General features: G+C 30.6%; 3 protein-coding genes across 3 annotated transcripts; all 3 read right to left on the bottom strand.

Moving 5' to 3' along the window:
- Nucleotides 1-4,969: 4,969 nt before the first annotated feature.
- Nucleotides 4,970-5,576, bottom strand: Tsp_11829 (hypothetical protein). Its single transcript, XM_003371356.1, has 3 exons — nt 5,531-5,576; nt 5,321-5,499; nt 4,970-5,080 (listed from the first exon to the last, which is right to left on the bottom strand). Exons 1-3 carry the CDS (start codon nt 5,574-5,576, stop codon nt 4,970-4,972), a joined length of 336 nt encoding a protein of 111 aa, XP_003371404.1.
- A 4,206-nt stretch (nt 5,577-9,782) lies between these two features.
- Tsp_11828 (putative LIM domain protein) lies at nt 9,783-19,399 on the bottom strand. Its single transcript, XM_003371355.1, has 18 exons — nt 19,241-19,399; nt 18,629-18,649; nt 18,301-18,397; nt 17,468-17,605; nt 17,342-17,415; nt 17,004-17,257; nt 16,839-16,906; nt 16,543-16,729; nt 14,618-14,739; nt 14,169-14,281; nt 13,894-14,035; nt 12,507-12,607; nt 11,836-12,016; nt 11,649-11,694; nt 11,456-11,510; nt 10,838-11,057; nt 10,264-10,419; nt 9,783-9,841 (listed from the first exon to the last, which is right to left on the bottom strand). Exons 1-18 carry the CDS (start codon nt 19,397-19,399, stop codon nt 9,783-9,785), a joined length of 2,193 nt encoding a protein of 730 aa, XP_003371403.1.
- A 2,692-nt stretch (nt 19,400-22,091) lies between these two features.
- Nucleotides 22,092-26,581, bottom strand: Tsp_11827 (female germline-specific tumor suppressor gld-1). The gene is made up of 6 exons (XM_003371354.1): nt 26,359-26,581; nt 26,169-26,299; nt 25,992-26,108; nt 25,778-25,921; nt 22,597-22,693; nt 22,092-22,435 (listed from the first exon to the last, which is right to left on the bottom strand). The coding sequence occupies exons 1-6, from the start codon at nt 26,579-26,581 to the stop codon at nt 22,092-22,094; spliced, it is 1,056 nt and encodes a 351-aa protein (XP_003371402.1).
- Between the last annotated feature and the right edge of the window lie 1,288 nt (nt 26,582-27,869).

The raw sequence follows: 27,869 nt of genomic DNA, 5'->3' as shown, positions 1-27,869 counted from the left end.
TATTCATTCTTTCCTTGTGCAATTCTGACTTCTATACGGCTGCAGTTTGTGAACCAGCAAAGTAAAATAACAACCTCCGTGTGAAATTAAAAATGACACATATGGAAAATAATTTGAAACAAAAGTGAACCATTTAAAAAGCAAAATGTCTTGAAAATTACTCCATTACACCTTAGTGCACTGAAATCAAATCGCTTCAAGCTTACCATCACAACTTATTTGAATAATATGCATGCCATAAGACTCACCAATAGCAAAACAGATGATGCCTCATAATCATAAAAAAGAAAAAACGTATCTTATCATTTTCCGATTAACAGCAAACTTCACTTGTGTTGTACGTCGTAAAAAATTGCATTAATTTTTAATATTTTAATATTTGACAAGCAGAAAAAACAATTTTCTTTTATGATAGATGAAATAAAAAAGGAAAATATTTTTTGAATCAATATAGTTTCGTTGGTGAAGCATTTGATTTTGCATACTTAACAATTTTATTGAATAATTCAACAATTTAAAGCCTGGGTAAAAAAAGAACCTCCACTCAAGTTTGCATGCAATTTATTACAGAACAAAAAATGTATTTTCTTTAAATTAATCATAACAAAGCCCGCTGCATGGCTGGTTGTACAATGCTTTTAATAATATATGAAAATACGGTAATTCAATCTTGGAAAATGTCACCGTCTGGAAAGCTTTATGTTAATAAATATTTATACTCTCTCTCTCTCTATATATATATATATATATATATATATATTGAAGTGGATTTTATTAATAATAGAAACATTATTATTTTCACTGTTAAGCTTGAATGAAATATGCAAATAAAAATATAAATACATAAATAAATATATGTATATATGCACTGAATCGCAAATAAAAAGCCTCTTCATCTGACTAATATAATTTATAATAATGAAATACTTTAATTTCTACATGGCTACTGCTGAATATTGAAATGAATTGCTTTTTTAATGCTTTTTATTGTTTCTGAATTCAATAATTTCAACTGAAAGTTTAACCGAAAATCAATAAAGTGCGGACTTGTATTAAAATGATGAACAACACTAACAACAAAGAATTTCAAAAAAAAACCCAGGGGGTAACAAATAAACAATTTATATAATAAAACATAAGCTACATAACATTTTATAATTTTTTTCAATTAAAATTTTATACTGTGAACCGTGAAATGAGGTGCCCGATCAAACCACCAAGTAACAAAAGTATAAATTTTACTACAAAAGCAATTTCTTGAAGAAAAAAATCTCTTTGCAAATGTAAATGTGAACTAAGCATATGCGCAATGTGTCTGTTGCCTGTCATCAAATGTCAGCAAAATAGAATGTGATCGTTTGAAATGCATTTAATTTTAATCTAAAAAAAGAGATCGCGAGGTTTCATATATCCCGTTGAATCAATATTGCCCAATTATTGATAGTGAGCAATCCATACTTTTCGCATATAAACTGCGGAAATAATATTTATCAGGTTTCATGTTCAGCTTCTTATTTATTATTAGAAACAATATCAGAGAGCATGCAAGCACCACCGTCAGGCTAAAATTATCTCATATCCACTACTAACACTATTTACTAACTAACCTGTAATGCTACTCATTTTCATTTTAAATTTTGATTATTATTTTATAAAAGCTATTCGGAATTTTCAAATTACAAAACTTCAAACTGCTTAGCATACAGCAACTGAAAATATGCTTATCGCAAAACCGATCAAATAACATCGAATCAGATGTAGTTTAATTTATAATAATATTGTTTTCTCATTTGTACCTCTAAGGCAATTGCACATAAGAGCAGAGTAAATACATTTCATACTATAAATAAATTACTGAATTTAAAATAAAATAAATTCAACTTCAAAAATGCTTACTTTTTGCATTGATACAAAAGAAAAAGAAGCTTCTTGCTTAGTGTAAGAACATGCAAAAAGTGCAATTTGGAATTACAATTACAATAATGTAAAATAAGATGTTAAATGTTGTTAAATACTGACCAAAAATAGCAAAATCGTTTTGTGAAATTGGTATGAAATAATTGTTTCCGATCAGTTTCAAAGCGTATAATAATAAAGTTGATTTAAAAAAATGATAATTTCACATTTTATCATGTTATTTACGTTTCAGCAGGCAGAGGAAAAATTTCGAAATTTACACGACAAACTGTGCATAATAATAAGCAATCAATTAATGTGCTTTTGCTAAATTTAAATAAGAAGAAGAATAAGAATAAAACTACACATTGCATGATGAAAATGAAAAACATACAAATGGTTGTATAAAATGGTAAATGATTCAATAAAATCTTTGAAAGTAAGCAATGTGAAGCTGAGCTGTTGCTGTTGCCGTGTCTTATCTTATATCTAATCTAATCTGATCTGATCTGATCTTAACCTGGTTGCTCAAATTTCTTTAGTTTTTTTATCAGTAAATAAGTGCCAGCACAGTTTCATTTGGATTCATTTCGTCATTTATTGTCATATTGCTGAAAAAATTGAAAAATGAAATACTGTCAGTTAGTACTGCTTTGCAAAATTACTTTCAACCAAAAGAATAGCTTGAAGAGAAAATTTAATTTATCTAAAAAATAGCTATTTAAAATAAAGTTTTTTAAAGAAATATTTCATTAGGGGTAGGTAAAGTAGTTTTCATTTTTCGATAAAAATCATATCTATCCGTTTTGAAGATGCTACCGTAAATCTATCAATTCATAATAAAACTAGTGCAATGATAATAATACTAATAATAATTGGCATAATGCAAATAAATAATTGAACGCACAAAAGAAAGCCCGTAAATCAGCAAAGCAAGAATACGAAATTCCATTAATTAACTCCATTTTGGTTTGTGAATTCCAAGATAGAGACGCGGCTATCTCAAATATGTGTTTCTGTGATACGGCGAAGCAGTTTGCTGATTTATCAGCTTTAGAAGATTGAATTAGAGACAAATTTAGCGGCGGACAATGAACGTTTATTGATTCAATTCAACACGCGCAAAGCACTCCTCCTCCTCCTCCTCTAGTGCAGAACGCCTGAGCGGCCAGAATATAATCCAGCTAATGACCTGATGAGGTATGCTTCGAGCTTTCAAACCTCATGCCGACTGATCAAGTAAGAAACCCTTACTCAAATGACAATTGAACCAATTTCAGCTTTACAAACTGAGACGATTAAACAAACCAATACACAATAAAACCAAGCAGCAAAATTAATCAAGACAATGAGCGCCAACACAAAACGAAGCTCAACTTCGTGGGTCGATGGTTTTGTACCCCGTCTTGGTTTCTTTTTCTTTTTATTAATTTATCATGCATTGAAAAGTTGATAAAATACCCTTCATCAGCAAATTACATCTCATCCATATATGAATGATGCCAATGCAAGCTTGAATAAAAAATTTTTCCTTATTCATCTACCATTAAAAATTACTTTTCTTTAAATCTTTTTCACATTAATTTCTAGCTTCCATTATAATTGGGAATTAATTTTCAATATTCAAACATTAAACTTCAATTTTTATAATTTCGATATAATATGTACTGAAAATTTCAAACACGATAACCTTTAAATTTACTATATTACACAGCTGAAACAATATCTGGATTGTAAAAGAATTTTCCAACTACAAATCTAGCAAAATGCCTTTTTCTATATATATACAGAAAGACTAGGCCGACCAGAAGGCAGTTCGGTCGAAGAAGTAAGACTGCTAAAGCTGATTTGAGCCACACGAATGAAACACGATTGATTGCACGGGGCTGATAAAGGCAAATTTAAGCATACAAAGTTGGAAATAAAGCAAAAGCGATTGCTGACGGTGGTGTTGCAGTTGATGAAGAATTTTATGGAAGAGCAAATTTTGTTTGCTTTCTATCCCGATTTCCCACCGAAGCGCTAATATCATCATTATCATCATCATCATCCGAGGCATCCTAGGCAGAGAGTTTGGTGAATCAGAATAACAAGAGAAATAATAACTTCACTTGACCAATCCATCATTTCAATTCCATTTTCAAAAATTATTAATATCAACTTATTTATTTTCTTTTACTGATACTCATACTATTAGTCGATCTCTTCAAAAGTAAATGTACAATAAATGATGTTCATGTTCTGTATTGCTCCAAAGTGTTTTAATTTATTGAACTGCTTCTGTTCGGCTATTCACAAAGAGCTAGTCAAACAAACTTGCTCTTCATTTGGCCATATTTTCCATTGCCATTTACCAACTGCACCCAAGTATAGATGCCGATTATTTCCAAAGTGAGCAGCCAACTTTGCTTGCTAATCCCATTTCATAAATTTGAACTGTCTGTCTTCTTTATTGTATTTTTAAAGGAAAAATAATTTATATGGAAAATTAAAAAAATTTATTTTCTTATTTTCAATTCTTCTTCTTCTTCTTCTTCTATGCAAATGTTTGCAATGACACAGAAAAGGACAATTGGCTAGCGTTATTAAGTGCGTTCAACTAAGCAAACAACAAACACATTCTCTCTTTCGGCTGTTTCTGTCGATGAATTGAGCAAACAAACTCGCCAAAACATAATACCACCAAAAAGCATATTTTTAAATCAAAAAATACCTAAATCTGAATTATTTTTCATTTGCCTAAGAAAAAAAAATTTCTATAAAAATAATATAAAGCATCGTTATGAATTCTATTAATGACCGACCCCCTATGCGAACGAGTCGAACAAGCGCATTTCAACTGCAAAACGAATAATCATTAGCGTAGCGTTTGTTGTTTACCTATACAGATTATGATCATCATAGTTCATGATCATGGTGATCATTGAGAAGAAATATGCATACCAATAAATAATTCAATATCAAAATTCATATCACACACCTACTCACATAAACACACACATACACATACACATACACACACGTTTGTTTTGTTTTGCTTTTTTTGATGACTAAGCTATTTTCTGTCATGGCGTTACACAAATGTCGTGTTCAAATTTTTGCAAATATATAAGATGAACATGACAATCCTGCGAATTGCACAAACGAATCCCAATTGCCATAGATCGATATGATCTCGCCTCAGCTGCGTCACTTCTTTTTTGCCAAAAACTCACATCACAAACTATGGATGATGATGATGATGATTATGATCATTCAACTGACTGACTATAATCAAAGGTAACCTGACGGAAGAAAACGGTGCAAATTGAACACAAAAATCCAAAAACAATAAATACCAACCCATCAATTATGAATATATACATACGTATGTATTCATTTAAAAATATTAAAGGTAAAAAATGAAACAACATAAAAAACTTACCAATATTGACAGCGATCGTTCGCTAGAATCAAAGCTGTTTCCAAATAAACGGCATTTGTATGGAAAGATAGCAAACAACGGCGGCGGCGACGAAGACGAAGACGACTGCTTTTTCACCAGTTGAATTTGTTCAGCTTTTAGGAAAACAGAGCAGCAGAGTGGCCAAAGTGGAATGAAAACTTAAAAATGCCACAATTGAAAATCACCGACTAGCAGGCATAATATTACTACTAGCAGAGCAACAACACTGCTTCATATTATGATTATTATCATTATCATTATCATTATAGCCGACGCGTAAAAGTGAAGTGCAGCCTGCAACGTGCTGATTAGCCGTGTTCTATCTACAACTGTGTTGTCGACTCGCACACTGATATATATATATATATATACATATATTAAAATTGCTCATGTTGTTTGTTTTAAAGCATGATATCAATAAATAGATAAATAAATATGTATATCATTAATTTTTGATCAAAATATAAGTTTCATATTAGATTAAAGAGTGAATGAAGAAGGTTATGCAAAAGTTATTAAGTGGAGTTTTCAAAAAATATTAACAGCTAGAAAGAGAGAGAAAGGGAGAGGGGGACAGAGAGGGAAGCAACGCACAAGAAGTAGAAATCAAAAATAAGATGATGCTCACACACACACACACACACCCATAATGGACATGGATGAATATAATAACAGTGTTGCATGGTGAATATCACCGATTTTGGTCGTATTCACTTTTACAAAGCGTAACCATTCGTAAGCACGACCCCGGCAAGTTGAGCGAATCAGCAATTCTGATCAATATAGTGATGACGACTCGAGCGACAGCAACGGCAATAGCGATGACAGCGTTTTCTTTTAGCTGGTTAAAATGTGCCAAGCGGCTTATAGCTACTTGCAACAACTCGTAGTACAATTACTAGTATCAGTTTTACTACGACGCACAACGGGATTGTCGAATGATCGTCTTATTTGCGACAACCAATAGAAAAGAATCTCGACAAACTGACAACAAACATGCCAAGCACCAAACGGTGCTGCTACGCCTTCTACGACGCCAATCTTCTTTTCATTTCCTTTTGCTCAGCTAACACATACACACACACACACACACACCATCAAACATACACATTCACACACACACACACACACACACACCATCAAACATACACATTCACACACACACACACACACAGAGACAGAAAGAAGAATAAATCTGACATTGATCGATAAATGTTCCATCGTCTATTTGTCATTCTGGTCTTTTGTCGCCGCTCTTTTCTGGCCTCTTCCTCTGAGGCATTTTCTTGCTCACCACATGTAGATGTTGTCCAAATGACTGACTTCCAATATGTCAAAAATGCTGCACATTCTGAATCATTTTCCACATGGCTAGATTGAACAAGCAAAGAAATGGAAAAAAAACACGTAAAAAAGTCACGTCTGCGTGACTGAAGTAGAAGTGGAAGTGGAAAGCTGTGGAACAATATATTCATTGCTGTGTCTGTTCATGCCGGTCGGACGAGCAAATAAGGAAGTGGAAAAATCTGCGTGCTAGCTAATCTAGTTGAAAATTGCTTCATCCACGCAATATGCGCAAATAAAAAATTTCTTATTATTGAAAACGGAAAAAAATAAAATAAAATAATAGTTCAACTATACAAATAATTTTTCGTCAATAAAACAAAAATTAATTTCACAAATATACAAGAACCTCACATAACATAAGTTCAAAATGTTCACTACTTTGTAACTTTCAGTTTCATTTTTGAATATTTTCGAAATATTTTCCATTTGACCAACTAATTGACAGTTCACATACAAGAATTTGTCACCATTTTACAAAGTTATCACGGATGCGTGCCCTGCATGCATGGCGGAACAAGTCAGTGCTCATTACACCTATCAGTGTATAATAATGGAGGAGAAGTTTGAAAAATTATTTTCAAACCAAGATTTGGAACATGGCAAATTTTCACTTTCCAACTTTTCCACCATTGCAAATCAATTTGGTTTTAAAAACTTCTTTCCAGTTGAACAATGGCAATCATTAAAATATTTTTCAGTTAACATTTACAAGTTTAAATAACAAAATAAAATCTAGAAAATTGCCTCTCTCTTGCCTGCCTCCCTCCTCTGCCTGCCTGCCTGCTTGCCTGCCAGACACATTTTCTTTGCTTTTTCGCCAACATTGGTAACAATTGTTGAAAATTTTTCAACTACAAATTTGGAATTGAATTTTAAATTTGTAAAATTTGTCATATTTTATACGCATCTTTGCAGACACTGTTTACTGTTGCAACACTGACAGCGAATTGATTTGTCGTGATTAGATAAGCAAAATGTAATTGCTCACACCATCTGGCTTTGTGTAAAACTACATGCACTATTCTAATCAATGGAATATTACTACTACTACTACTACTACTACTACTACTACAGCTCTTACTACAACTCTGTTGTTTTACCAAATTCAAAGCTACAGACGGCTGTGCCTGAAATCCTCTGTTAACGTCACCCATCTTATTCCAGTATTTTTTAACTTTTCATTTTATATGAAATACTTCTTCAGCATCTTGATTCATTTTTCACCTCTTACTATTAAACTGTAAAATGAATATGAAAAATGAATTGCAAAAAATTTCTTTTTTCTGAATATGCTAGCATACAACGCAATTGTTGGTTGAAGGATGAGCTTGAGATGATTTGTTTGTTTGAACAATATCATTGCCTAGCAATGAAAGTTTAAATTGAAAAAACAAATTAATACATAAAGAAATACAAAATAATATTTTCATATTAACATTTTCTGCGATATGTAATTAAAGGCTGATGGTTGTAATATGTTAATATTAAAGTCTATTAACTTTACAAAGGGGTAGATTAAATTATTTTTGTTTTTTGTTTTTCAATAAACTTTCATAGATTATATTCATCACTATATTGGATATAGATAATATTATTGACTGAGGAAGTACGACCTATTCTCTGCATTCACGGCGATCTGATTTATAAGTTTTCACCAATAAATATAAATAAGCTGCTTATTCTATTCAAAATATCTTTATAAATAATGCAATCAAAAAGTTCACCGCTGACGAAATGAGAAATAAATTAAGTTAATAAGAAAACTTTCCCATTTAAAGCATGCTGCACTGTTTCAAACAAAAGGGAACTCAATATTTCACCATTATTCCCATTGTATTCTTATTATCATTATTGGTAAACATGACAAATCACATTCAACAATAAAACCCTATAGCAATGATCATTGAAAACCATGCAAAATGAAAAGCAGAATGATATTTATGAATAATTTTCCATTTTTATGGACTAATTATAATAATAATGGTTTTGATGGAAATTGTAAAAGTAAATCAGTTCAGTTGAATCTTTTGTGAAAAACAAAACAAAAAAAAGAAATTTCCTATGTTTAAAGCTGAACAGATTTGAAGAGCAAATGTAAGTTGCTAATGAGAGAAATATCAATTTGACAAAGCAACAAAATGAAACACTTTCAACATGTTACGCAAATAAAAGCACGCAGATGAAATAAAATCAAACTCACCTTAAGCTTAAGCTTAAGCTGATAGAGTAGATAATGAAACGTCAATTTGAATATCAAATATTATCTTTTAAAACATTCACACAGTATTATTATAGAAATCAAACAATAATAATAATACTGTTCAATATTATTTGAAAACGTTACACATATTTATTTTCATAATTATAAATAGCATATTCAAGCTCTCAACCAGGTATACAATTACAAATGTAAACAAATAAATGATGCTACTTGAATAGACCAATGTTTGGAACGCGAGTTCAACAACAAAAAGCTGCTTCATTTTCAGAAAGTAAGTATAAACATTTTATTAGTCGATAAATTTTCTAGAAGTGCCGTTTTATGATTTTATGAACACCAGTTGACTGACCATACATAATAACGAAGCATCTGCTATTTAGCTACATGCATGCATGCATGCATATAGAACAACACACCAAGTGACAAACAACTGACACCCAATTACAACATGTAGCGCGGGTGGAAAAGTCCGATAGTCCATCAAATGGAAAGACCAGCTGACGTTCTATTTCACAGCGCTGTGCACAGAAAAGTTGAAAGCTTAATGCGCACATCTGAGCTATTTTATTGCCCATGGAAATGAAGAACGATGATGATCAAATGAAAATACCTTTTCCCGGCCAACTTCATTGTGTACACAAATGATTCAATAAATTATCCTTTGCTTTTATTCACTTCGCTTTTGAAATGGATTTGAAAATGCAAATAATTCCATCTATCTATATTGTGAGAGGGAAAAGGGTTGATCTGCTAAAATCTACTGATTCCCTTTTGCAAAATTAACATACACATATGTTCACTTGCTCAAACTTTTCACATAAACCAGATGAAAGTTAATTTGTTTTCATAAATTGAACTAAAATTTACCAATCATCACTTATAATGCTTATCATTGTGAAAATTTTTATGCTCAAGCGTAAAGAAGTGAAAGTCTATATAAAAAATTCCATTTTATTCATCTCCAATTGAATAAACTATGCTTCAAAAGTGTAAAGTTTAAATTTAAGATTTGTTGTTGATGAGGAAGTTTGTAAACTGTGCTGCAATCACTTAAACTAATCTACAGCAAAGCAGAATTTCTGATTCAAGTTTTAGATATTTTGTTGCTGCTTTCGAGAAATCAAATTTAACCTATTTACATAAACATATTGAAGCTACATATTGTATTTTTTAACAAAGAAATTCTGTTGCATACAAGGAAAAAGACACTAATTTTATGGAATTGCATTTAATTTTAAATTATGACTGAAAAATTTTCCTATAATGCATTTCACTTGGTAATATTAGTTGTTTTTATATCTTTTAAAAGTTAACGTTATATTTTATACGCTTAACAATAAATAGAATTCATTACCTCTTATGTAGCTTTGTGGTCGACTTTCACTGATGCACTGCAATAATGTTTTATATGTACGGCGGAATAATGAAAAGCAAATTTTCACTATAATCCACATGGGGAAACTCAGCTCTATTGTTACCAGTTGCAATGATTTGATTTGCACAGTGTTCGCTTCAAATTAAAGAAAAATTAGAGAAAAGATGCATTCAAAGAAATACATCTCATGTAAACGTTATATATATATATATATATATATTCATATATGTAAAATATACATGTAAATTTTGAATTCAAACTTTCAGCTTTGAACGATATTTATTTCAAGGAAAACAAAAATTATGAATATTAATATGCAGAAAGATGTACTAAAAAATATCATTTTCTTCAAATGTGAAACAAACAGAATAATAGCTATGATACTGAAGCAGAAATATATCATCATAATTTTGGTGCATCATTTCAGAAATAAACAAATAAATGAAAACATAAAGCACTTGGAAAAGTACAGAAAAGAACGCAAGGTTCTACAATGAAAAGATACGATCGACGATTATTAATTAGATTTTAGAAGTGGTTTCGTAGATGTGACCACTGTAAAGTCGATAGAAACATTCATGACAGTACGGTTTCCTTTCATGTTCTCTGTAGGTTCCCTTCAGATTGAGTGGTTTCATGCAATATGAACAAACAAAATGAGATGGATGGTATTTTTGGGCTTTGGTAGAATTTGGAGCCAAAGCTGTAATGCACGGTCCTAAAATTGGCTGCTTGCAAGCAGCACATACTGGTGACGCAGATTTTACCGGCTCCTAAAAATATAAAAAAATAACTGCAAATACAAGGTTCGTAAAATTTTTCAGTCCAAACATTTACTCTTAAATACTGTTCATCATTCTACTTCAAAATATTATAACAAAACTAATTTAAAATTTATGAGAAAAAAATATAAATTATCGCATGCAATAACGAAATCTTTTATTAATGAATATTACTATTAGTGATAAAATTATAAACTTTGCAATCTAGATGTGAATTATTTAATATACATTGAGTCACTTCAAGTATGAAAAGTTCGCTAATAAAGAATGCATATATGTTAAAATTTTATTTAACAAACAGTTCGGTGCTTATTTCTGTAACTTTCTAAATAAGTAAAACTTCAAGAACAAATATAAATGAAATACACCCACACACATTAATCATTTACCTCTAAAACGATTATTTTTCTGGAAGGAGTCTCTGATCTTGCACGACTAAGGCTCCTGAAACAGAATAGTTGACAAAAAGATTATGCAAAGGAAAATATGCTTCACAATCCAATGTACCATTTTAAATTTAGTACTAGAATTTATGTGGAATTATGAAAAAAAGGATTTCACATTAAAAAGTAGTTTACTTACTCCATCGAAGTAAATGGAGCTCCACTTTTTTGACTGTCCTGATCCCCTAGAAATATTGTTCAAAATATTTATTCGAAATTTTTTTTTAATATCAAAGAATAATGTTATACTTTTATCACTATTCTCATACTGTAAAGAGTGGTATTAGGTGTATACTTTTAATACAGCATTTTAGCTTAAATCTTACACGCATGCTTTCGACTTCCAGCAGGAGAATAACGAGAATCTGTGTAATCCATATGTGCGGGACTGTGAATCAACAAATGATATTCAACTTCAGGACCTCGTCTATCCCAAACTGTTGAAGGTGGTCGTTCAAATGTACTATCTGAACGTGATACATCCAACAATGGAGTTTCTCGATCATACTAAAAAAAATGTTTCCAAAACTAAATCAGCTAAGTTGACAAATAATAAAGTTTCAACATAATCTGAAAAAAAATTATCTGTTTATTATCAGAATTATAGTTTCATTTTCTTAAAAATATTTATGTTAAGAATCATCGAATGGTAGCAGATTTTGAATAATAAATCTTGGAATTTATTCGTCAGAATTATTTAAAGCTTTATTGTCCGTTAGCTTTGTTCAGTTTTATTCAAACACAAGTTTCCATAGAGTACCAAAGCTTTCAGAGGCTTTAGCTTAAACGTCAGCAATCAGTGATGGATTATTATGTTTTGTATAGTTATATATAGTCTCAAGCAGCAATTGGTTTCCATGATCGAAAATTTTTAATTTATTGAAATATTTTCCTTTAAGCATGTTTGAATAAAATTTGCTTCTAACCATCCCTTCTAGATTATCTAGTAGTATCAGTAGCAGTTAGTAATATTGAAAAGTAAGAGAAAATGATTTACCTCTTCAAGTCGTGTACGAGATACTGATCTTCGTAGTACTTGAGCTGTAGCATTGACATCAGTAACCAACGCTGCTAATGTATCGATAACCACATTTTTTTCTAAATATTCAAACCATTTCAATATATGTGAAGAATATATCACATAAAAGTATATATATTGAAATATGGTATAAAACAAAGTTTAAAAAAGGCAAAAACTTTTTGCATTCATTTCAGAACATTTTCAAACATGCATTACTGGATATTAATATAATTTGCAACATTTTCTTGGTAATTTGATACAATTATTCAATTTTCAAAATGCATAAAAGTATAATAATAGCTGGTATTAAACATAAATGACTAAGCAAATCGACCGCTTTTTAAGATTATTAATTTGGAGTCATATTTATTAATAATAATAAGAAGAAGAAAACTGTGAAAATAACATTTTCTGTAGAAACAACAAAAATAAAATTATTTTTCCAATTGATTTTTGCTACCAATGTTTACCAAGACGGAAGTATTCTTATTTTTCAATTTAAAGCCTTTCAAATTTTATTTTTCAAAAAATTTTACAATCGTGCAAATGATAAAAGCAAAAAAAAAGAGAGAATACTATCCTATAATCACAATTTTAATATATTGTTTTCAGTAGAAGTGAAATCAATCGTTTTTGAAGTTCGCTTTTTTACGTTTTTATCTAAGCAAAAGCAAGAAAACAAATTAGTTTAAAATTTCCAAACACTGACGTCAAAACGTGATTTGAAATGCTAATATAAACACCTGTTTGCTTTCAAGCTAACCGTCTACCTCCATGCTAATGGTTTTTCAATTTTAAAGGGAAAAAGCTACCCCATATTGATAAATATATGAAAATAATTCATTCTACTAAAAACATACCCACTGTGAATGCACCATTATTGATTGAAAATGCAAAACAGTAATTTTTTTACATTTATATTGCAAAAAGGATTGCCATTTCACTTTTACTTTTATTACTTTACTTTTAATTTAAAAAAATTACAATGCTTGAAATAATTATTAAAGCTTGTACAAATCAATGCTGCATTGTTTAAACAAACTTCAGCACTTCTTGAAGTATTTATCATATTCTGTTGTCTAATTGTGAATAACTTATTTATCATTTAACTCAAATATTCATTATTAATTGAAACTTGACAAGAATCTCCAAAATAATATTCAAATGATGAATTTTCATAAAAACTCGAGCTCAGTCAAATACAGCAGGTTGTTGCTACAAGCTGTAACAGTCTCAGAAATGCAATTCAGATTTTATTACCGATGAAAGTACTATTGATTGAATTTAAATATAAAAACTATTCATTTAAAAGAACCTTGCAAACATGTTTTTAATTAAGACAAAAAAAACATTTATATTTTACCTTGTTCTGATTTAACTTCATCTAATATTTGGTTCATTTGCTTATGGGTGACATTTTTGGAACGTCTCGGCGGTCGAACTGGAGACGATTGAGAAGTTTCTTCATAATAATAACTGTTCGTCGTTTTTACTGTAGTCATAGCCTGCAAGTAGATATGGATTTGAATTTTTGTGAAATTTGCAGATGCATTTTTAAATGTAAATTAAAAAATCAAGCTTCCTGAAATTTACTTTTTCACTGAAGTTCAAGCTTCAAGTTCAAGAAAACTTGCTTACTAGTGTTAGCACAATTCGTATTGACTTCAGCTGAGTAAACACATCGCATATTACCACTAACAGCACAGCTGCTTGCTTATTCGAAGGGGAAGAAGGTTGCTCAACTTTTCCAGCTGCTAATCAATCAGACACAATTCGTCCTCAGCAAAACTACATGTTTAACGTTCCAACACATTCAACTCAACTCTACTCGACTGGATCAGTTAGTTCTCTCATCTGAAAATAGCGAGAGTTTCTCATTTTATTTTATAATATATAATCATGATGCGAATATTGAAAAATACTTTAACCATCTAATGGACTGATCATTTGAAGAAATTATAAATTTCATTCATTCTCTTATTCCTCTACTCAACGTTCACTGAAAACATTAACATTTGAAATTTTTAGTCAAACAATTTTTTACTACTAAACTCCCAAATTTTCCTTTGAACACATCTGTCAATAACTATTAGTATTAGAAACTGCTACTGCTACTACTACTACTACTACTACTACTACTATTACTACTACTTTCATTACTACATGGGAAAATCGATTAAACCTCATTGTCATATTGCTGAACTGGCAGCTAATATATTATAATATAATGTTATTCGAGCTTTTTTCGTGCAGGCTGTTTAAAATCAACCAACACTAACAAAAACTAAAATACTTTATCAAAACATTTGTAAACGCTTTCCAGTGAGAAAAATTGCATGCTTTATTTCAACGTTCATGTATAAGTAACGGTTCAGAAATTAGTATTGATAACAATTTAATGAATTCATATATTTGCATAATATGAACATTGTCAATTATTCATTTCACCTTTCATTTCAATCTTATATTAACTGAAATACAAATCAAATGCAAATACAAGCATCAATATAATCAATTACGCATCACTTATCATTACTGCATGCAATGTATTAGTTGAATCAGAAAAACAAAATAATACTGAATTTTGAAATACAAAAATAAACAAAAATTTCCCAAAATATTTCATATATATATATAATTAATTTTAAAAGCTATTCTATTATAAACAAGTTCGTGCACATTGTATGAATATAAATAAAATAAAATAAAATAAATATCTACTTACTTGTCGAAAATAATGAATGATAAAGACGATAAATCGTCGAATTGTCAAATATTCATGTTCAAAATGATGACTAATTGAAAATTAATCACAGATCTTCATGACAAAACACACTAAAAACGTGCTATTCTAATTGTAAAACATAGCAGAAAGAAAAAAATTATCTAAAAAAATAGCAATAAAAATGATTGCAATACGTCAATCATTACGTAAATACAATAAATTGGACAATGAGATGGATTTTAAACATTTTTTGCATCATTTAAAAGTGCGTCAATTTTGAATTATTAAATATAAAATTGTTGCATTCAACGTCTACTTTTATGAACATGACAACTACTTCAATACAAATCTTTATGATAGAAAATCAATACCATTTCCAGTAAAAATCAATGAAACTCAAAAAGTCACGTTTCAATTTATTTATTTATTAACTTATTGCATAATATCGGTAAATGCATGATTTTGTTTTTATTTATTTTTTAACTAATTTAAATAACTGACATTCATTTTTACCATTTCAATTCAAATTGACCTACATAATCTGAATACAGAATTTTAAATTTGAAAATGTTGCTCAGGTACCTAATTTTATTTAGAATATTTTTACAAACAAAAAACCAAATTAAATTTCAGTTAAAAACTCTACAAAAACTTTTTATTATTTATGAATATTTGAGTTTATCATTTTATTATCAGTCTACAGAAAAGAATTTTGAATCACATTATTCGAAAGCAGCTGGCTAAAGTATTTTCAAGCATTCATTTTCTTAGAATTTTATTTGCAAAGCATGCATTTGAATGTATATTAATGGTTTCTTATGGTCTAATTAAACCAAAAACCGATCGAATTTTATACTGGAGCACGCAGTTCAGGCTTACAGCATTAGTTGTACCTTTCATACTTTAAATGCAAGATTACTGTAATACAATTTTTTCATTCCAAAAAATGTCATTAAATTTACAAGTTAATAACATTTTATTATACATTGTGAAATTTTAAAGTTATTCTATTCAAAATGAGCTTTGAAATGCATTCAGTATTTTTTCAAACAAAACACGTTTCAACATAAATGTTTTGACACATATAATTAATTGTGTTTAAAATGATAACAGTTTTCTATTTAAAAAATGTTCATTTACAAATCATCAGTTTTGTATAAACATATCAGAGCCATTTTATTTCACTTTGAATAATCTGTTCTACATCTATATCCTTCATCAAAATAATATGCACAAGTTTAGTCACTTTGTATAAATAAGCAAACAGTGCAACTTCATTCGTTTAACATGCGCTGAATCTCTTCTTCCCAGGCATCGCCAAGCAAATCGAAATCACACGAATCTAGCACAGGTCTTCCTTTTTCATCCACGGACAAGTCCTCATCCTCGAGTTCTTCTTCAATATCTGCCGTTTCCTCACTTTTCTTCTCTTCCGTCTTAGCATCTAACAACGTGTACCAAGTTAGAAATTGAACTTACATATAAATGCAAATCATTTTATTTTAAATAACGTTAATTCAAAAACAGATGAAAAAAGTACTTATCGGATTTGACATGATATTTTTATAAACATTTTCAAATACCCTCTGCAGCTTCCACAGGCGTTGCCAATTCTGCTGCAGCGGCAGCATTACTTCTCACGAGATGAACTCTGTAAAAATAATTTCGCCAAAAGTCCTCTTCTTTTATTCTAAAAAAAATAACCATTGCATGCTGTAAATAAAGAGTAAAAAAGCCTAAAACTGTACTTTCTTGGCACCAAACGAAAGCGTATATTCTCCAAATTTGGATCCGCTTTAAGAGCAGCTTCAGCTTGCGATACATAGGAATCAAAATCAAAAGAGAATTCTGTGCCAATGGGAGGTGCACGCAAAAACGCTTCTTCGTCCAACGACAATGACATTATTTGCTTTTTCACCAGAAACTCATTTTCAAGACCATCCCAAAATGAAACTGCCACACTGTTCGTATTTTCCTGACTTCGCATGACAAAATTCTCTGCCTAAAAAACAAAAGACACAAGTAAACCATTTTCACTGAAAAAATAAGATAACAATAGTAATTATTAGATGAAAGAATGACGCACCTTTCGTTTCAAAATATTTTCAACTTCACTGCCACTAGAGACCAAAAACTTCTTCGCTTCATTCAGCACATTCCCTATAACGGATAATTTCACAAGTTTAAAAAAATCACTCACCTTACAACTTACAAACATCAAACTTTTTGGTTTCTTTAGTTGAATTCGCTTCATTTCCAACAAATTCACTGCTTTCAATACCACTAGCTTCACTCACCTCTGCCTTGTTCCATTTAGCAGAGAGCCAGCGATTAAGCATGCTCAAACAACCTGAAACAAATAACGGAGAATAACAAAAAACGGAATATCACTGATAAATAATGAAAGTGTAAATTTAGTCATACTGAAAAAATTCTATGAATCAACTGTTTCCTTTAAAGAAAAAGAATATTTACATTTTCAGATAAATTTTCACGCAAAAGCTGAAACACAAAGAAATAATAAAAATTTAATAAACTTGTGCATTAGTAAACAAAATAAAATTATTCAGAAAAAAAAAGAACTGTAAGAGAGCAAAAACCAACTTACACTTCACACTCAAACACAATCTTGAGCAACAACAACAACGGCAACATCCTACTGTAATTTAATAAAACTTAGGATGTCGTGTAATTTTTTCTAGCATTCGGATAAATTTAACAGTTGCTTTTGTTTTTTATATTTAATAAACATTTAATTTTATACAATTAAATTTATTTATGATGAACTGAGCTGACGCAGCGCAATTCTGGAAATGAATGAGAATGTGAATATAGTTGTTTGACAACAAAGCAAATTATTTCAGAAAGGTAGACATAAAAATTAAAAATTTGCATCATTCTGATTGAACTCAAATAAATGGGATAATATGAATGGAATATAATTCAAAGTTCTTTTTTTTTAAATTAAAAGCAATTTTCTTGATACTCAGTTCATATTTTTGACAGCGCAGTTGCATGTAAATCTGGTAATTGACTGTAAATTACTAATGTCAGCACCACTGGATCTGGATGAACTAATTTCTGCTTTACTGAACTGATGATGGACGCTTCTAGTTGGTAAAGTGCACCGAATCGTGGAATACTTTATCACGCAAAGTTCTTTGAATTAGGCAACATAAAAATTGTTTGGCCTTTTTTATTCACTGGTCAAATGATACAATGCCGGAAAATGGCATGCAGAACAATTTTTCATGTCACAGCTTTTTCGTCAATCTAAACAGCCGGCACCTTTCACAATAGTCAATTTTTTGGCATCAACTTTTCGCCTTCAACCAATTTAAACATCATTTTTAATACGTTCAAAATGGCAAACTTTTATGGCACCAGTATCCATCTTTAATTAAAAAATAGTTGTTTTTTAATATTTCGAACACCAAATCATGGATTACTGTAACTTACTGTTGTGCTCGTTTCGTTTTGTAATTTTGCATCTACGTTATGCGTTCAATTAAATTTTTTTTCAGTTTCCGCATTGACTCTTACTGCACGAATAAATTTCTTTTTTGTATCCCATTACTGGCATTTTTTTAATTTGTACAAAAATCTTACCTGAATTTTTGTAATGTTACAAAATTCGCATTAATTTGTATCTTTTTGCCAAACTTATGAATGGAAGCGCAATTGTGCATAAAATTCTTCAACAAAGTATCACTGATTGAAAATTTTTACTGTAAAAGTTTCATTTTCAGTCATAAAATGTATTATTTGAATTTCTATCACCAATGGTTGCAAAGTATTATTATTTTGAAAAAGTTTTCATTATCTGCTTAATAATTGTTTACATGAATAATTAAATAACTTAATAAATCAATGAACGCACATGTATACATACATATATATATATATAATATATATATTTGAAAAGAATTTTTAATTCGAAATGAATGAAAAAAGACACCGTATCAAAAATGCAAACAATAATAACGCCGGCATCAATTAGTAGCAAAAATGGTTTCTGATCATGCAATGCTTCCAAGTTATAAAATATGGCATCTGTTGATGCCTTTTTGCCTACATAGACGTGGAATTGGTAATTTGGATATTCATGATAAACAACAACAACACACCAAGCGAAGAAAGTCATCACATTTCATGTTAAGGCGTGATATTTCTTGACCAAATGATGAAAGCAAGCGCAGCAAAAAATTAGCCTAATAAGCATTAGTACTGCTAAAATAAATAATTTTGTTGTTAACAGCAAATGGTATTCAAAATAAAAACAAAGAGGAAAACAGGAAAAATAAATTCAATTATCATCAATAAGAAGGCACTATTAAAAAAGCAGGGACTAATTTGGCACTCGTCGTACCTGTTAATAAGCCTGAACTGCATACGTGTGTATTTACGGACGGAAAAACGGATAGATAGACGCATTTGTGAATGTTTGTACGTACGTATGTCTGTAGTAGGCATATTGAAAAAGAACAGTTCACCTGGGTGACAAATTTATGAGCTGAAGCTGAATATACAGAGAAAAGTTCAATTCAACTACAGTGCAATGAGAAAAAATTAGTGATAAATCAAAAATTATGATTACACAGACAAAGACAATAAACAGCAAGGGGACGTTCGGAAGCAATGCTGTTAAAACAACAAATGGGAACCCAGCAAAAAAGAAATGACAAGGCGATGCACACTCCACCTGGGAAAAGGTTTAAAGTAGTATGCAATGGAAAATAATTTTTTTTTCAGAACTGCAGTCGTAGAATATAACGCAAGACGAATCAAAATTTATTAGTCTACATGTGAGCCATATGCTGTTGACGATTAGAGTAAGCCACACTACGACGGTTAGTGTTCCGTATCTTGAAAAAGAGAACATACATTAGTACGAAAGAGTATAAAAAAATTAGTGTAATAGAATAAAGAAACAGTTAGAAAGGAAAAATAACATATTTTAGCAGTGCTCCATTAGAAATAATAAAACAAACAGCACCCTTTTCAGCATCATTTCAAAAAATAAAAGTCACTTTCTCAATATCAGTAAGGTTTTTCGCTTATTATTGAAAATTTAAATGAAACAAAATCCGAAATCGATCGTTTTGTTTGTGTTCAAAAGTGCACAAAAAAACGGAAAAAAAGATCTCAACTGCTCCAGTTAAATAAAACTCTCATTATGCACAAATTACCATATCCTATTATTATTATTATTATCACGCATCTTACATTGAAAATAGCACACCAGTACTCACAGTGCATATTTAAAATGATAATAATTAAGTTTAAATTTTAGAAAAGTCCAAAATGTAATTGTTTTCATAAAGTGAATCCTGTAATAATGTTCATAATGTTTACTGCACAAAAATTATTGAGCAATTTTTAACAGAATTACAACAGATATATATACATATATATATATATTACCAACCTCACCTTTTCAAGCTGAGGGTGAATTCAGAGAAGATCGCTTGTATGGATGATCCCTCACCAGCCCAGCGCTTCTTCGGTGATTCAAAATTACCCCTGCATAAGAAAATTGATAATACACAATTAGTTGTATATTTTCCAGAAAGCAACAAACAAGCAAGCAAGCAAGCAAAGCAAGCAAACACAAACAAACTGGATAACTAATCTGCAAACGCTGAATACATATATATGTATGTATGTATGTATGTATGTGAATCACTATTTGTGCGCATGCATTGAAAAGAAACTGAAAATTGAAACACATATAAAATACAATTCAAAAAGTACTTTTATCGGTAAAGCTGCATAATTTCATTCTCCAAATGAGAATGATCTACAAAAAGAAAATGAAAAACAAACAAACAAAGCAAAAAATGAAAACAAACAAAAAACGAAACACAATGATGATGATAATTGAATGTAATTTCTATAATGAAAAAAACAGAAAAAATCAAATTCACATAAAGTTGCACTGAAGCTGCTTGAAAACACAATTAAGCGAACAAGCAGAAACAAAAGAAAAAAGAAATGCGACTTTGAGAAAAATACATTCATAAAACCTGAAAATCAAGTGCTTGACCATTCCACATTACAAGTGATGTGCCCGCTGTACAGCTACAAGCACTGGAGGACAACATTGAATTTGAGCATTTCAACAAAATGTTCACAGAAATGAATTGTTCTCAAAATACTGTAACAAAGGGGAAAAATAATAAATAAATAAACAAACTTTGGAATCTCTTCACAGTCGATGCTCTCATAAATCAATCAATTGTGAAAAAATGCAATAAGCACCGAACAAAAAAATAATAAATAAAATATCCAGCTATACACAAGCTACTTCTAATGTCAATCCTTCATTATGCTAGCAACTGACCAGGTGGATATTCAAATGCTTGAAAATCGGTTGAAAACAGTGGCGATGCCAGAGCCGTCGCATACTGATAGGCAGCAGCTGCAGCAAGAGACGGATCAACTGGACTAAAATAATGGAAAAAAACAACATTTGTGCAATAATAAATCAAGCATACTGTAAGATGAACTTGAACACACAGATTAAAACATTAACGAAACTCGTCTTTTTACAAATGACAAAAATTCTACTTCGAATTACTGGAAATTAATTCCAAGCAAAGAATAACATAATTTCATTTACAGTACTGGTAATTAGTACTGCATTCCATTTTTATATTAGGAAATTATCAACAAATGTTCCCTACATGTCACTAAACAACAGTACAACAACAATATATGTAAAACCAGAATTCAAATACATTAAAATTATACAATTAAATTTAATTATAATGCACCGAAAGTGCAGTTCTATAGGAAATTACTATTTCGAAAATGAAGAACAAAAAAAACCTTATTTAATGAGATCGTAAAATTTCTAGCAATTGTATAGTTATTTCAATGAAACAAACGCTATTGTAGAAAAATACTTTCAACATAATATACAAAAATAGAAGATGTGTTTGTTGAAATTTTGGTAATTTAAAGAAATAAAAATTAAAAACACACTTATACAGCAAACCAGTAGATGCACCAGAAACGTCCGGAGCAGCAGAATTGGCAAGCAATGCAGATACTGATGCTAATTGCCCAGGAGCTCCGGTTGCACCTAATCGAGGAGGTGAAAGAATAATTGGTGCGCCGAGTGTTGATGTACGCAACGATGAAGTTAATCCCAATGGATTCAAAATACGAGGAAGTTCTAAAATGGAGGAAAAATTGAAAACTTTTCGCAAATGCCGTCAACACTTGTATGCAATACAATGTTTGAAGTACAATTAATAATAGTACAGCTGAAAATATGGAAATTTATAGAAATGTTGCAAAAATAAATTGAATTAAATAAATAAAAGGATAATTTACGTAGTGTGTTCTTGCTTTGATTAGTTGGACGATATGTTCCATTGATAATTGCAAGTTCCATCAATTGCTTACGCTTCAATTCGTCTTCGCCTTCAGGCTAAAACATTCAACGCTATCAGGACTCGGTAAAGGGGTTCGAGAAGGAAAAAAAATGTTTTCATCATTCAATTTTAAAGCATATAAAATAAAACATCAACAACTCGAGGAAATTAACATTATTAAAATACATAATTTAAAAAATACAAAAATTATAATATATTAATTATTTCGAAACTGATCAAAGGGATTAATATCTTCATTGATGTTGAAAAACATATGCATATATGGTATAGATGTGAATTGCTTTTGCAAAATTTGTTGTTTGTTAAATTTTTATCAAAAATGTTTGCATATTATCTGTGCAAACGGGGGAAAAGGCATATGACCTGAAAGTTGCACACGTCAAAGCAAGGAAATGATGATCTGCAACAGTAACCGGTTAACATGTTTGACCAATCAATCTGACAAACAAGTCAAAAGCAACTTGATTTTCCATTATAGACTATTTATCACAGGTCATCATTGGTGAATTCGAAATATTCCACTGTCAGATTGTATCTTGTGATTTCTTCAACGGCACACCAGAATTTCATTCCAATAAATTAATCTTTGCCAACGTGACAAAGAAGAATTCGAATATTATATTTTCATCGACAATCAGAATAAAATCTACCTGTATAAATTGTAAATTCTTAATCCAATTTATCAATAAATTAATTCAATAACATCATCAGATTCGTATTTGAATTTTGACATTTCTATTGAAAATTATTTCAACAGCTCAATTTGAAATTCAACTGCAACGCATATCTTTCATGTATGAATATAACCACCTGCATATTCATTTAGAGAACATCAACTGAGAAAAAGATAAAATAATTGAAATTTATTTAAAAAAGAGGATAATTTTCACCAGTAACGTTTATAAGATCATTTCTGATGTACAAAAATTTGTACATGAATTTTTCTTTCTCTAAATAAAAAGTTGGGTGAAAAAATTTGACCTACACATATATATGCATGTGTGCACACATTTAAAAATCAAATTAATTGTTCAAACTAAGAAAAGAATAATAATTTACGTTTTATTGTTCTGAAAAGACTGCATAAATCAAAAAGCCTAATAAAGCTTTTTTTCTCAATCGAATGCAACAATGGAAAACACATGAGGTGTGCTTAAAAGAACATTTTTCAGTTACAAAGAATGCGCGGAAAAACTATTGCTCAAGATTCAAAGTAAATATTTACAGCAGTTTCTACTTTTAATACAGCCAGTTTGATGTTGTTCTTCTTGAAACTGTTAATTTAAATACAGCCAGCCCACTTTACACAGCAGAAGCTTTGAAGAAAAAAGTTCAATGCGTTTAATAATCGTTTAATGTGAATTTAAATGAAAAATTGCCATTGCAATATAGTTAAGCTGAACATCAATATTATGAACTTTCGAATGTTGCTCGAATAATTATAATATAAATTAATAAGCATGCCCCTAAGATAATAATTTGCTGAATAAGTTAAGAATATTTTGTTTCGCCGTTTGTTTCGTTATGAATGCAATTAACAACTGCTGCTGCTACTGCTACTACTACTACTACTACTACTACTATTACTACTCTTCTTCCGACTGGCTGTTTTTGTTCTCATTGTTTTTCATGAAGCAGCAGCATCTGGTCGCTGCTTTGAAAAAGTTAGCTGTCAAAAAAGCTTTCCAAGCAAACATTCTTCTGCTTCTATCATTTATCTATTCCCATTTGAAAGTTAATTACCATTGTGGTTGTTGTTTCTATCGCATCTCTTGCTCAGTGAAAGTTTCAAATTCTCAGATAAACATTAAACAAGTGCACCGCCAACAGATAAAAATTATATTTTAAAAAATTTAAAAAAAATTACAAATACACATACGTATGCATGTGTGTGCGCGCGCATATGTAAAGCAAATATATTTAATCATGCTTATAATAACTATGCTCTATGCATGTACGCGTTGAATTTACAGACAGTATAAACGGCTTTTGCACGCGTGCATTTCATCTTATTATGAAAAGCAGTCTGGTTGTTACTTTTCCACTTTTTTGCTAACTTGCACAGCTTCAAAATCCAAGCTTATCAGATAAAGGTTGAATAAATTTAGAAACGAAAGCGGAAATGAGAATTATACATACACACACACACACACACGAATATTTTCTTTCAACACTTTATCCTTAAGCATATTTTGTTTGTTAATAAAGCTTTTGAAATTTAAAAAAAACCAAACAAGTCGTTTCCACGTATTGTGATAAAATTAATATAAATATTTTTTTCTAAATGTCTTAAAATTTGAAAAATTGGAAACATGAAAATTGAAAGATGAAGAAGTAGAAAAGTGCGTTGGCGCAAACCAGTTTAAATGTGACGCATAACTTTCCAGCTTGATTGATGTCTATTAATGAAGGCCAAGAAGCTAATAATTGCTCATCGGTGAATCGACATGCAAACCTCAATCAACCTCGATCTCCAATGATAAGAAACTAGAGAATAAATACTTACTATAAGAAAACTTATTAGTATTAACAGCTATCTCGCTCTCTGAAAAAAATAAATAAAAAAACTTCAGTTTTAATAAAAGGAATTAAACGCGCCTGCTGCTTCAAAGCAGACGGCTGTTGCCTTGGAAAAAGTCAAAGATGCGCTATTGCAGGCAGAAAAACATACCAGAAGCTTTAAAAATTGGGACAGTTGCCATGAAATTGGCCGGCAAAAGCTGCTAAACAACTGACTCAATTTAGCTGCAGGCAAAGAAAAGATTTGTCACTTTGATTGTTCCTGATGTTGTTCAAAAGTATATTTCCTCTTTGACATGACCTGACAAGGAACCCATCCATCAACGATGTACAGAATCTGCTTTCAGCAATAACTAACTAACTAACTAACTAACTATTAACTACTTTTCCATTTATTCTACGTTTTCTGTTCATGATTTTCAAAAAAAAAATAAAGAATAAATTACCAAATTATAAAAATATGCCAATAATTCATATATATATATATATATATATATATATATATATATATATACATATATACTGATGATAAATTCAATACCTTACGGGCATGTATACTTATGCTATTATTAGAAATAAACAACCAAAAGCATAATTACCGCTGGTACAAGCAACTTTTGAACTTCTTCAACAGCTCGTTTCATTTTAATTTTTGCTCGGTTTTCCGTATCTTCACATTGAATCAACACGTGCAATTCATCATTCAAATGTTCCCAATTTGGTTTACCACGATTCTGATCTTCCTGAACAACAGAAAAGCATATTCAAAAAATAATCTTTATTTTGAAAAAAAAATATCATCTCGATTATTACCTTTTTCTTGTCACGCATCGAACCCTTCCCACGAACCATGATTTTACATCCACTGTCTTGCTCCAGTTGCTTCGCTGTCATACCTCGTGGACCCAAAATGCGGCCAACAAAATTAAACTGTAAAACAAGCAGACAATTAGTAAAACTGTCAGTGTAAAGCATGCTGCCATATTATACATCCGGATATTCTTGTACTGGGACGTAAACCTTTTCTTGAAGCGTTACCGTGGGACCGACCGCTTCAGGCAAGGCGAGAGCCTCACGTTTTGAATCCACCGAAAACAGCGATGCACGGACTTTGTTGATCTCTAATTCACATGAAACCACAATGACACACCAAACTCGTATTTCAAACAAACAAACAAACCTTCATCAACAAGACGATCAACATGAGCGAAAATGTGAGAAAATGCTACCAATTGTTTTTTATCTTTGAGAAGCTGCGCAAGATATTCCACCGTGTGAGCTGGTTGTGACGCAGGTGAAGAAGTAAATTGGCATTCGTTGTTTATAAATAATGCATTTGAAGCTGGATCACCAGTGTTAACGTTTGATAGATCATAAGAATCCAGACTGCCATTTTCACCCATTGCTCTTACTGATTAGCGGTATCTGATAGTAGAAAGCAAAAAAGCAAAATTAAATCGAACAATTATTGTTCTAATCGTTATGCGTCAAGTGATAGCCTGAACAGGATTAAAAGTTCATGAAACGGGGGGATAAGAATAATTTTCAAACAATCGCAGGAATATAATGATCAACTGCAAGCCAGTGGAGCACTAACACTGCGCTATTTATGCGTAGCTGACTGACCTTAAAGCATGTCGTGTGAACTTGACGCGCGCTGGCATAAAGCAAGTTTCACAGTAAGAAAACAAACCTTCTTATTTTTAAATTTATTAGCGCAACTATTATGATGCGCTTCACTTTACTCGACTGTATGAGTACAATGTTTTGCATACGAATGAAAATTTACATTTTATCGAATTACAATATAAATAAAGATGATTTTCTTATTTTTTTAAATAATTTAAACTTTTTGTAACTATACAAACACAGCAGAAAAAATTGTAACAATAATACTTACTGCAAAGAATAACATCATGTTTTTTAAATAAAATTTGATGAGAATATCTGACAAAACATAAAGCCAAAGCAAACATGCATAATGTTAGCACCATGTATAACAACTAGTATTAAAAGCAACAGAAAAAGTTGAAATGTGAAGCAGCTGAATATTCACTTTGTCTCATTAGTCCACTGATGCTTCTGAAGTGTTTTTCAGGCCAAGAAACGTTTAATGTCATAATGGATTATTTCGTTTGACACGTATCTCTCTGTTAATATGTCAACGATACGCCACGTATTCCCCCGTACTACCTGTAATTGTTTTTACATTTCCAATTCATTCAGTTGTGAGACAAACTTACGTTTTTGAGAAAAAGAATTCATTAATTAACTAATTAAGAGAAATATAAAATGGAAGATATTTATAGCAGTATAATTAAATGATAGAAGTCACCTCCATTAATAAACTTAAAGTTGTTGCAGAACTAAAACTCTCGGCAGCATTTGCATCTATAAACAGCGTTCAAAATTATTCACATTTCTGAAAGCTTAAAACGATGTTCTGTCACCGAACACTCTTTAACAAAGTACTACACTTGCGCAATGATTGCTGTGCACACGAAAATATGATAGCCTTCAATCACAACATTTTAAATCATATTCAATTAAATTATATTTTCACTCGATCAATCTTAACATAACATCAAATGAACATAAACTGACTAATTAATGAAAATCGAATTACGACGGTAAATTTGAATTTGTAAACGTAAAATTCGCTTCTCGAAGTGAGAATATGAACGCGTTAGT

Source organism: Trichinella spiralis, assembly GCF_000181795.1.
Source record: "Trichinella spiralis strain ISS 195 chromosome Unknown Scfld9, whole genome shotgun sequence".
In the NCBI taxonomy this organism is placed as follows: domain Eukaryota; kingdom Metazoa; phylum Nematoda; class Enoplea; order Trichinellida; family Trichinellidae; genus Trichinella; species Trichinella spiralis.
Note: the sequence above shows the minus strand (reverse complement) of the source record. Positions and strands in the feature narration are given on the sequence as shown.